The sequence below is a fragment of the Pygoscelis adeliae genome, unplaced genomic scaffold (genome assembly GCF_000699105.1).
Source record: "Pygoscelis adeliae isolate BGI_AS28 unplaced genomic scaffold, ASM69910v1 Scaffold93, whole genome shotgun sequence".
In the NCBI taxonomy this organism is placed as follows: Eukaryota; Metazoa; Chordata; class Aves; order Sphenisciformes; family Spheniscidae; genus Pygoscelis; species Pygoscelis adeliae.
In genome coordinates this window covers 923,278-935,985 of record NW_008824469.1, presented here as the reverse complement: position 1 = coordinate 935,985, position 12,708 = coordinate 923,278, and the positions used below count along the sequence as shown (strand labels likewise).

General features: G+C 39.3%; 1 protein-coding gene across 1 annotated transcript in view; it reads left to right on the top strand.

The window, feature by feature from the left end:
- KDM2B (lysine (K)-specific demethylase 2B) overlaps window positions 1–12,708 on the top strand; it is a 119,338-nt gene that overhangs the window by 74,844 nt on the left and 31,786 nt on the right. The window contains exon 10 of the mRNA XM_009321187.1: window positions 3,419–3,505. Coding sequence (XP_009319462.1) covers window positions 3,419–3,505 — 87 coding nt within the window. The remainder of the gene's footprint in view (window positions 1–3,418; window positions 3,506–12,708) is intronic.

Sequence of the window (12,708 nt, the reverse complement as noted above, 5' to 3'; positions counted from 1 at the left end):
TTACTGCTGGAGGCACATGCAGCCTGCAGTCATACCTTGTTTTCCATATATACATGCCCTCAAATGAAATATGAAACAGTGCAACAACTTCGGCTCCCAATTTAAAAATTAAGTAGCAGCTGAACTGTTAGAAAAGTACCTACACTGATGAGGAAGAGAAGGAGGAACAAAATCACTGAGAAGTAATTTTACTTAGATGGTGGCCTTGGGGATTGGAAGAGTTTCATCGTGTGGTTTCTTCGCTTCACATTTAGCTACCAAATAGTACATCAGTCTACTAAAGATGCAATTGGGGTGGACTTATGCATGAAGAAGAGAAGAGAGGTAACCATCTTACTCCTTGGTGTAGTGTGCATCCCACATCACAGGGCACGTAAAGCTGAGCAGACCTTTGATTGTGACAGTCTGCATCCCACATTAAACACTCTGCCAGTGATACTTGTCTGTATGCAGCCTCTGATTTCAGCACACAACACTTCTGTTGTGTTACCAGCAGGATGGTAATTCCTTTGCTGCTGTTGGGGAAGAGGATTGTGAGATCTGCCTTGTAGTAATGCCACAGACCTTCCCCGCTTCAAAGCAAAAATGCTGCTCTTCTTCAGAAGGGACTGTGGAAGTCCATTAGGGTAGAAGAAACTCAGTTTGAAGAAAAGAGTTTGTCAAATATCCACAACTCCTTGGCAGCAGGAGAAGATTCTTGTGCAAGACAGATGATATCTACTGAAATATGTTCTTACTTTTTCTTGCCAAGAAATCTTACCCCCTTCTCATTCTGATGACAGGAAAAAAACTCCCTCTACTGAATGCATTTCAGGGGAGTCATTCCTTGCTGTGCTTTTGAAATTAATGGCTAAGCTGAATTCTTACATACTTAATCAGTTTCTTTCCTTCATACCCGCTGTTGTCACCACAGCCTTCAAGTGTAATGAATCAGGCAGCCTTGTGCTGGATGAGCATCACATTGTTTGTCTAAATGGAGCCCCATGGCTTTTCTTTATCTTTTTTTTTTTTTTTTTAACCAGGTGAACAAAAGTCTGCTTCCTCCAGCCTGTTGTTGCTGACATTTGACACTAGTCAGCCCAAATGTGGCTTGGTTATGGTTCTGCTGCTCAGACATCCATTGTTTTCAGCTGGCTGAGATGATAAACTGCCACAGTTTTACATTTCTTCTTGGGTAATATTTTCACGTGATACATATGATAACAAGAAACCTTCATTATCCTGCCAAGTTCTTGGAATATACTCTGCTTTCTATTGAACTCAGAGTCTCTGACAGTCATTAGTGGAAATGTTAAGGTTTTCTGTCTTACAAGCTTTCAAATCTAAGAGTAGCAAAGTAAAGAGGGATTAATTTGTCCTTTGTTTATATGGCTCTCAAGCTGCCGCCTTGTTCTGGAGAATTTTGGCTTTGCTATGAGAATACAAAAGACTTCTCCATTTTTAGGATTGAAAACTAACTTTCAGAATGTGGTCACAGTTTAGTTAATGCAGTGATCACTCTCTCAAAATAAAAAGGACATGAGAAAAGAGGTGCTCACTTAACCTCAGCTCAGCCAAGAGTTAATTTGCCAATGACTAGTCTGTATGTACAAGTTGTTAGCTGTTTCACTCTATTCAGCTGAAGGTACGCTACAGGCTCCACATCAGAGTCAGGCTGGGGCAAGCTGGGTTTTACTCCCTAAACAGCCAGGCTGTGCCTGTGCAAGCTCCTGAGTGCAGCCATAGTGCCGGGCTGATGAAACTCGGCTTCTACTGGTATTGCTTATTTTGGTCATTGGCGCTGCTTTTGGACTAACCAGTATCAAGAACAACCTTACTGGTGCGATCGTATCTGAAGAAGCAGCACTGTGCTGGTGCTGTGGTGTCTATTAGTAAAGCATCTCTCATTTAAGCACAGACTGGGGAATTGAGCTGCATCCGGCAGGTTGCCTGAGCTCCAGGGAGAGAAAGCCAGCCCCGGGGACACTCGTGCAAACCCTAGTTTAGATGCTAGTCTGCCTGCTTGGGCTCTTGGGGCCTGGGACATGGCATCGTACTCCCAGCTTTAGTTGGATGATTACAGATTAATTCCAAGTGCGCTTCTTATTAAAACAATTACTGTATTTTAAGCTCTTTTTGTAGTGTGTGTGAAATTCCTAATTATTAAAGCTCTACACTGAGGACTGAGAGAGCCTGGTGCCTATTGTTGTCTAATTAAGCTTTTTTCAAGAAGTCGGTATACTTGGGAGCAACACCGTTGAACTTCATTGTCTGAGGTTATCTCCTAAATTCTATTATGAGGTAATTTCCAACCTGCAGTTCTTGTTTGTTTTATTGGAGCATTTTTTTCCCCTTAACCTGTTAGCACTTATTTGGCAGCACAGCAGAATCCTCCTTTGGACTTGTTTTTTGTTTTCATTTGTTGTCTTTTTCAGCTACCTGAACTCCAAATTAAGAGCTTTGTAGCTAGGTTAGTATGTGCGTAGAGAGTCAAGGGAAGCGAGCATGGGCTATTCCCAACTGCACAATTGAGTATGCTTAGAAAGAGTTCATCCCCACCTCTGTGTTGAGTTACATGGTCATGGGAGTGATTCACAGCGGTAGAAGCTGCATAAGCCAGTGCAACCCACTCAATGAGATTTCTAGGACAGTGCATCAAAGCAAAAGGATTTGGTAGGAGTGGAAGGGAGGGGAGACCAATCTTTTTCCTTAATACTGTACTATCCAGAGTCAGATCCTTTCCTAGTGAATACTCAGGAACCTGAATGCCTTACCTGATCACATAAAGTGAACTAGATTACAGCAGCTCTGGCCTGCCCATCAGTGTGGAAGGAAGGCCAGTGGAAATGATGGTGCTCTTGAATTGCCAAGTGCATAAAGATGAAAAGTTACAACGCATACTTCCTTATCTTGACTTACCTGAATGTTCAGGCATCTGAGGATTGCTCTAAACTGCACGCTTGATGCCCTGTGACTGCAGAAATAATGGTGGCAGAGCCTAGAGGCTTCTAGGGTCCTTTGTAGATTTGATTAGGAGAGAAGGTGTTGGTTGTGGTGACTGGTGGGGGTCGTTTGGGATTTAGTGAGCTGGAGTTTAAAAGGAGAGGTGATACTGGTATTAGACTGATAGCAGTGGAAAAACACCAGTCTTTTTGGACGCACCAATTTTAAAGAAGTCTGTAATATTTGAGGTGATTCATGGCTGATTTTTGCTGTTTTGCAAGAAACTTCACATCTTGGATCTTAATGATAGGTGTGAGAGTTTCAGTGTGAATTGGAAATTTGGAAGCAAAAGTAACTTGCAGAGATGTAACAAGTCAGCAGAGATCTTGTCACTCTATCTTTCATCAGAGTGGAGTATTGTCTTCCGTTAAGTCTCTGCACTGTTAAGTTGGAGAAATATTTCTCTGGTTAATAAAGGCCTTTTCATTTGCAACAGAACATACTGAAGGAACATGCTGATGATGACCAAAATCTTGCCATTTCGGGTGTCCCTGTGGTCAGCTGGCCCAAGAAGACCACAAAGGTAATGAGACACAGTTACTTATTAATCATTGTTGTGCTAGGTCTTTGTGTTTATTTATCTATAATCTGACAAAGTGCTGTATATGGTACTTCGGCAGCTGCTAGCATTTTTAACATGAAATGTTATTTTTAATGGTTTTTATGATTAGGTGTTGAAGCAGAACATAAAAGTGCCTGAGCAGGGAGAAATTGTTAGAGTTTCCATTCAAAAAGAATTTGTTTGGGCCTTACTTATCAGTATAAAACTTTGATAACTTTGATATGTCTTGGTCATTTACTAGTCATGGTTAAATTGGAAAATGTTGATGCAACATTTTGTGTAAAATTAAATGATGTGTAAATCCTACAAACTGGTCACTTAGTAAGCGCTCTCATCTGGATGACAGGATGCTTTTCCTCTTATACTATGAGATGTCTTGAATTCTCTGTACAAGTGTGCCACTAACTTTGGAGGGTTGTTTTCTATCCCTGTATCTTAATTTTTCCTCCTATATATGGGAGTAATTCTCTTTACTTTGCAGGAGAACCGTGAGGCTTGCTTCATTAATGCTTATAAAAAATTTGAAATAATTAACTAAAAAATAATGTCAAAAAGCTGGATGTTATTTATAACAGTGGTATGTTTACCACACTTCAGTTATTCAGCATGCTGTAAAAGCAGCTTTGCTTATTTAGAAGATGTCTCATTGCTTCTATTTTTACTTTCATTTTTCACTGAATTAGTTTTATAATACATAATTTCTTTAGAAATGCTGAAAGGGTCGGTCAGCTTAAATCAGGCTTCTATGTGAAAATCTGTTGTTGTTGTTATCATTGTAAATAACTTTCAAATAATTAACTGAGTGAATTATTTTCCCTGTTCTCACTTTTTGTGCTGGTGCAGCTGTCATGGCTTTGCATATAATTGCTTGTAGCCACGAGAATTTGCTGTTTTCAAATGGGAAGTAGGAGACCAGAAGCATCAAACTGCCAGAGGAGAGTGGGGCAGAATGAGCATATTATGTTCCTTCTTGGTTTCTTTTTGGGTTTCAGCTGAGCACATTTCAGATAAGTTATATCTTGTTAAATACGTATTGCCCTTTTAGATTGTAATAAATCCATGGGAATATGCTTTGTGCTCAAAACATTTATTTGTTTAAAAACAGTGGAAAACCTTGAGAGGAATAGGTGTCAGATTCTCCACTGCTTTGATAGCGGCTGTTCATTCATCAGTCAAGTGTATTCTAGGTATCGAATAAAGCAAAATCTCTGTGACCAGAGGGAAACTGGTGTGTGAAAACATATAAAACAAAACTAAGAAACAACTGACTCTCGTGCTGTGTCTTTTGAGCTTGTGGTAGAAGTGAGGATCTTAATGTTTTGAAGCTTGTAGAAGCTTTGGCGTTTGTTAATGTTCTTGTTCACTTTATTTTGGAATCCTTGATAAATGGTTCATTTCTTATATTTTATTTCTGTATATCAGCAACGTAACTGTAAAAGATTTGTATTTTTTGTGACTTAAATCTTATCCCTCTTTGCAAAATCCATCTTGCTGGCTGCAAGGTTTTGGGGGGTTTTAAACTTTCTGGTGCTTATTTTCCTTTAGCCTTTCTGAAAGCAAAAAATTTTAGAAGGCATCGTTCCCAGTGCTGAGGTACAATAAAAAACAATTAAACACATCAGCTAATAACAAATACGAGGAGAACTTTCACAGGAAGTCAGGCTTTAGATTGAAGTTTGGAAATAAACAAAAATTTATAACAGAAGAAATCCTTTCACCATTCTCTTCATATTTACTTTGCTTAATCTGTGATCAGTTTGTATTATGTCTTCGTTAAAAGGTACACATGCAGATATGGCTGAATGTTTCCCAAAAGGAGTTTGTTGTGCTTCTAATTGGCAAATGTCCATGTCATCTTACATGTTACAGCTATTTCCCTTGTCTGGGAACAGAGGCCAAGCGAACAGGCTAGGAAGACACGTCTTAAGAGTTGAGCCTTTGAGTCCCAAATTAAAATATGTTGGAAAGACAATATAGGGGAGATTTGTATAAAGGCAGTGTTAGTAGTTAAGCTCGGTTATTTCTCCTTTGTTCCCTGTAAGTCCTGATAATGAAATAGAAGATTTTACAGAGAAGAAAACCCTTAGGGAGGGGGAAACTCCCTTTAAAATTGGATTGTAGCTGGTGGAGCAAGTCTCCACGGCCAGAAGATTCCACGAATGTTGAGCACAAGGCAGGAGAGTAAAACCTACCAGTAATTTTGCTTTCTGTAGTATTGCTCTTGTAGTATTTAGGAGAAATGCGAAATATTTAATAGTGCCTTTCCTGAGATACTTGTGTTCAAAGGGAGTGGCAGATATGATACCAGCCCCACAATAGCTGGTACCATGCTGAAAGAAGACATTGTAGCTGGTATGTCAGCTTCCACGGAGAGGAAGATTGTCTGATTCCAAGTCCTTAAAGAAAAAGAAGTGAACTGAAATCCAGAAGGAGGAGGCAATAAATGGAAAATGTGGCTCTTGCTTTCTCCCAAGAGAAGGCTCTAGAAGAGATTTAGAAAGACAAGAGCAGCAGATGCAGAAGGAAGAATAAAGCCAACATGAAATGCCAAAACATTTCAAAGAAAATGGAAATGACTGTAAAGAAAGGAGGGGAAGAGACTAGAAATGGCAAGAGAGCAGGATGAGGAGAGAGGCAAGTACTGAAATGGGATGGAGCAGGGAAAATGTAGAGCGGAGGGAGAGAACTCTCACAAAGTAAAAGATCCCTGGACAGGGAATGACTTAAACTGTGTGAATAACCCAAGTTGTGGAGCGGCAGGCTTAGTTATGTTGACTTGCTTTTGAAAGAACATGCCTTTAATAATCTGAATGATTTTCAAAGCAGCAAATAATATTTCCCTTTAAAATTGAGTCACAGTTTCTTTTATGTGTTAATGTGACGTGCCAACAGTGTGCACAGTTCTGTACTGCAAATCGGTTGCTTGAAGACTGTGAAATTCTGGGGTTTAGGGAAGAAACATGTTCACTCACCTAAAATCACAGTTCACAGTGAATAAGGTGTCATGGGCAAGACATTTAACTAAGTGCACGGAAGACCCATCCACATGTTGTGGCCCCATTGTGCTGCATCGCTCCTGTCTACCTTTTCTAAAGGCATTTGGGGCTGTCAGTTTTACTGCAGCTCGCTCTCAAAAAAAATTACTCGCTGAGAAAAGAAACAGAAGTAATGATCAAAAGTGTTTTTATGAGGAGACAAAATAAATAGGTGACATTTGATAATCTTGTGGTTAGCGTCCAAAATGGGAGGCAAGGGTCTGTGTTCTGTTCCCAGCTCTGCTGCAGCCTCCTTGTGTTGCATGAGGTAAATGGCACTTTTCTGCTTCCTGAGCTTTTCCGTATTAATGGAGATGGTCCTTGCCATCCTGGGAGGTTGTGAGGTGAAATTAATGTTTATAAAGATCTGTGACATCTTCAGCAGAAAGTTTCGTAGTAAAATGTATGAACCATTATTATTTTATGATAATAGAGAAATGGTGTGTGATTCATAGGCACCTCTTCCAGATCATATTTACTCATCTTTATGGAGCTTTTTTGAGTCTTTTGTACTTTATATAATTTATTGATAATTACTTAGCACAATGATTACACTCCAGTAGGCACTTTTTTTTTTTGTGCAAATGCTCTTTCAGAAGAAGCAAGAACCTACCTTTTTCTTTTCGCTATAGAGTAAGAGAAAACAGTCCATTTTCAAAAGAAGTCCCTGTCTGATAATGATTCATTTACCAAAATGTTTGACTTCGCCAGGGATCCTAGGATATGTACAACGATCCTAATTTAGGCCCCTTCAAGGAATCAGGAATGTGGGACCAAGTGGATATTTGAAACCTACTTGTTCTGATAGCTGACTGACAGTTTACGTACCTTCAGACTAGACAGCATATTTTTCCCAGCTGGCTGCCGAGCACGGATGCAGCTGTGAATACGTAAACCCCATCCCCGCTCCTTTGCTGGGGGGTTGTGCAACAGTAAGTTGTCCTCGCTTGGTGCGGTGCTGAGGGTTATCTGTGGAGTTCTTTTGCAACGGTAGTCTGCTGTCCGAAAGGAAGATCTCCATAGGGTATGCTGCCTTGAAATTTTGGGTTCTTAAGTGACCAAAGAGGAGTCAGAAATAATCCTAACAAACTAACTCCTTCCCCATCCCTGGGACATCAGCTTCTGGCTGGTGTGGAAAGAGCAGGGCCTAAACCTGATTTTCCACTGTGGCGACACGTTGCTAATCACTGGTGCAGAAAGCTGACTACCGTCAAACAAAATCTTGAAGCCCACTCTCAAGATTTGCTCAGCCCTACAATACCAGAGTTCCCATTTTATCTGCACAGGGATCAGGTGTAGCATTTTATTTAAGGAACTCGGAGTATGGCCCAAGCAGAAACCATGCGTTTTTCAAACCATTTCCTATTTCTGGAAGGCAACAGTCAACTATAGTAGCATGTAATTACACTCTATGGCAGTGCCTTCTGTTTTTATTGTGATAAAGATCTTTAGTTGTCTATGAAGAGCAGCTATAAAGAACTAAAATATGTTTGGACTCTCTTGTTCTGTGAAGAGTTAGAAATGCAGACTGTGAGTCAGATTCTCATCTCTCTTACCTGGCACAAGCCTAAAGCCACTGCATTTGTAATGATAGCAAATGTCCAAATATATATAGGTCTGGCTGTGAGCAGGAGATGAAGCTGTAATTTTCAGGAGCTGGTTAACAATGCTGCCATATGTGGCTGTTTATCTGATGCCCGTTCATACGCTTTACCTCTTCATTTTAAGAGAAGATACTTGAGCAGTGTAATAAGGAAATGGTAATATTCTTATTTAAATTAGTACTATTAATTAGTAAAGGCCACAAACTGAAATTTTAATTGGATTGTTTTTTAAAAAAACAGCCTTCCCTGCAATTGGCAATGCAAATAATGTTCATAGCTATGTATCAGTGCATGAGAACAGGAAGAAAAAGTGATCGTTAAAAAAAAACAACAAAAAAAAAAACCAACCCAAAAAAAGACATCTCTCAGGCTGGTTTTTTTGCTGTTGTTTTTTGGCTTGGGTGGTGGTGGTGGGTGGGCACAGGGTTGAAAGGGACCTTCTGGGGTTTTGACTCTACTTTCCTGTTACTGTGGGCAGCATCTGATTCCAATCACTAGTGAGTTCTGTCTTACAGCAGTTTATTTTTTTTACCCCCTTATTTTTACTAGAAATCTCTTTGCAAAATTCTACAGATACATGGATGTATCTGAAAAAGAAGGATTAACTCTTAAGAACTAATATGCGAGAGGCAGAGCAAAAGGCTGATCAGTATGATTGAGGAAAGGTTGAGCTAGTCATACTCGATCAGACCGCGTGTCCTGTTTCTGATGGTGGCCAGTCGCAGCTATTAAGAGTTGTAAGAACAAAGCAGACACACAGCGATCTTTCCATTGCTTATCTTCCAGGTTAAGCTAGAAGATTGTATCTTCATCTTTTGTGTTTAGTGTCCCCTAGTAGATTTTTTTTTTTTCCCCCCTGTGTGAATTTACCTAATAATTTGTGGAACCTGTTGGTCTTTTTGATCTCCATAGCATCCTGTGGCAGTGTCCCCCACAGTTTAATAAAGCTCTGTGTAGATAAGTACTTCCTTATGTTGTTTCAGATCTGTCCCTTAATATCATAAATATACTTCGTGCCCTCTGTATCATGCATTTTGAGAAATTTGATTGAGGTCTCTGTTCACCTTCTCTGTGTTGTCAATGACGGGGTTTTTTTATGTCCCTGTTACTAATTCTTAGTCTTTTTTTTTTTTTTCTTCTCCCCCCCCGCTACTCCCAAGCTGAAAAACACGAGTAAGTTCAATCTTCTCTGGTACACAAACCATACCATATGTTTGATCATTTTTCTCACTCTATTCTAGTTCCACTATAGGTAGTTTTGAGATCAGGGTGGATATGGGACTCCACAACCACAGATAGTGTTCAAGATGTGATGTTTAAGAGCAGAGACTAGAAGAACATGTCTTGTTCAGCATGGCACAACAAAGTTGAAGGGGGAGATGATTGTTGTGTAAGTACTTTAGAGAGCGTAAGCACCAGGGGAGGAGAAGAGTTATTTAAGCCAATGGACAATGTTGGCATGAGAACAAGTGAGTATAAACATACCATAAATAGATTTAGGCTGGAAATAAGATTTCTGATCATTGTTCATGGTCTGAACTAAACAGCACACAAGAAAAACAGTAGACAACTGTGGTGAAAAGGGTGTTTCTTAGATGTGATTCTTAGAAATAACTTGTATTTTAAATAATAAAAGGCAGTAGTATTAGTCACCATCTCTAGATCTGGAGCCCATAGAGGTCCTTGGGCACATTCACATGTCTGCTGCCATTTTCCAGCAAGCAACCTTTTTTCCTTTTCGTGGTATTTCACATTAAAAATGCTGGGAAGGGAAGATGATCTACCAGTTTTTAATTACAGAGCTCCTTTATGTATGGTTCCAATTTTATGAACATATATGCAACATTATGCATTGGACCAAACTTAAGAAATAGTAAGTAAACGGACTAAGAATCAGTGGACGCAATAACTTTGATTGTATGCAGAAATTAGGGGGTAAAATAATAAATTCAAGTGTTTTGACAAACTTCAACTTGAAACCAATGTGATTTTTCAGAAATGTTGAGCGTTGTTTTACATCAGGTTTCTTTAAATTCAGGGGGAGAGGTGCTAGGTGGACAAAGAACATTCCTGAAAACCTTTGAATAAATACTTCCAGTTTTTACTTGCTTGCTTACTAAGAATTCCAGCCATAGCTATCGGTAGGCCAGCTCCACCCACAGAAGCAAGAGCAGTGAGGTACTAGTTACAGCAATTAGTGTTTTAACCAGAGTGGTGTCTGAAACAGATCTGAGCACGTATAAATGGCACAACATCAAAACAGCATCAGTTTCAGGAGCCTGCCCGGGGGCTACCACCAGGAAAGCAACATTCCTCATAGTAGCAGTGGGAAAACTCTGCCAAATTCCCCAAGACAGACCAGTCCTTGGACATCTATTCAGGGTACTTCCTGTGGGGATACAAATGTATTAGAAAGCAAATACTGACAATTAAAAACAAGCACTTAAGAATTAAAGTAAAAATTGAGCCGTCCTAGTGTAGGAAAATAACTGGGAAGGGGGGGAAAAAAAGGCAGAAAGATAGCAAAAGAATTGTGTCAATTGTTGTACGATGTATTTTTCTGGTTGAGATTCAAATAAGTTTTACATCAGTCATTCCAAGTGGCGCAGCAGCAAAAAGGGGATTTAAACTGTCACATTTTGTCCTTGCCAGGCGCCAGCTTAAAGGTGTTTGAAGAGATCTCACACAGCACTGCTTGACCTCTGCTTGGTGTCAACAACAATTTTAAATGCCAATAGTCTGCAAGAAGATTTGCATATACAAATATGTGTGTATTGTGAATACTTTTTGTTGATAAAAAGTCCTGATTATAAAGTTTGTAATCTACTGCAAATCAGACATTTCTTGGTAGTTACCAGATGCTAATAATTTCTCTTCCAGAAAATAACTTGAAGTACAAAAGAAAATGAGGATTAAAATAAATTTAAATTTGTTTTTTTCTTTATTGATTTAAATTGTGATTGGAATAAGTGATTTAAATTATTCTGAATAATTTCTGTTCTTTTACACTGTAGGATAGTAGATGCCATGTGGTAGGAGAAAGCTGAAATTTATTCAGAAAGATATCCCAGTTCTGGCTCCTGACAAATCTATTAAGAAACAAAACCACATAGTTGAGGTTTGGGGGATTTTTTTTTTTTTTTTTTTTTTTAGGGGACTTCCCACAGTAGCTATACGCATACAAAACTAAGTTCTTTCCCTGCTAACTACACTTGGGAGCAGGAAAAAAACCTGATGCACCAGAACTGAAGACTTCTTTGGGTACTGGGCAAAGGAGTAAGAGCTGCTGAAGCTACTGGGAGTTTCTGTCAAGCATCTGTTTTCCCAGGGCAGTGCTTCAGTCTCTTACAAACTTTAGTCCTCAAGACAAATTCATTTCTGTGGTAACTCCAAGCAGGCCAGAGGAGTTTCAGGGTTTGGTGTATGTGTATCATACATAACATGCCCAAAGAGCTTCACTTCGTATTGGCTCAGTATTTTTCTAAAAGCTTTGCCTGATGACTTGACAGATTATTTCTCACCTCAAGAGGCTGTACTTGAAATATTGTGTCCCTTCAGGGAGTAATTATAAATAGCAAGGACTTGAATGAGCACCTTCTTAATCTTCCATCTTTGACTTAATATTTTCCCTTCTTATCAACTCTCAGCCACTTGCTTTGGAATCTGACCAATGCCTTTATGTGATTAATACATCAAACAGGTAAATTAGAGCCATTTTGACTCTGAGTAGAAATTTGAACGGATTGGAAAAAATGAATACACATCTCTCTTCAAACTGTTGTGTTCCAAGTATCATACGAGAAGATTTATGTATTCTTCCCCATTGTCATTCTTCTACCACATGCATGAATATTCAGTAACATGAATTTTTCCCAACTACGTCTTGACTGCCATTTTTCAAGATAGCAGCTTTCTCTTTATTTCATGACAGTAAAAGTGCTGATGAAAACTGCTTTAGCCTTAAGACCTTTTTCTTAGATAGTGTATGTGAAATGAATTGACAGGTCTCAACTTTTATCACCAGGAGCATGACTACATTCATTACTGAGTTGGCCAGTAAAACCAAACAAAAAGCTAAGGTTTGAACCTGGTTTAAGTGTTCCAGCATCCTTGTGCTCTCCCCCACCCCGACATTAAAACCATTCAAGCTTTGAGTTACGTATCTGAGATTTAATAGTTTTGTTTCTGGATCGAAGCACATTGGCAGAGCAATGTGGAAGGCGTTTGTCATTCCACAGTACGTGCTGTGCAATTATGGACATTAATCCTGCGTGCACTTTTCAGAACAAAATTGAATTGTATGTTCTGTCCCTGAGAAGATGGCTTCCTTTTAGTTCCGTAGCACATTGAAATTAAAGTCTGCTGAGAATATAAATGAGGTCTTGTTTCAACTTTGACTTTTGTGTAGGCACTAGTAGACCAGATAGAAGAGGTACAGAAGTGCTTTCCTTTTTGATAATTAGCAAATACAACGAAAGATATGGATAAATTCTGATAAAAGCAAAGCAGCTTTGAGACTTAGTCT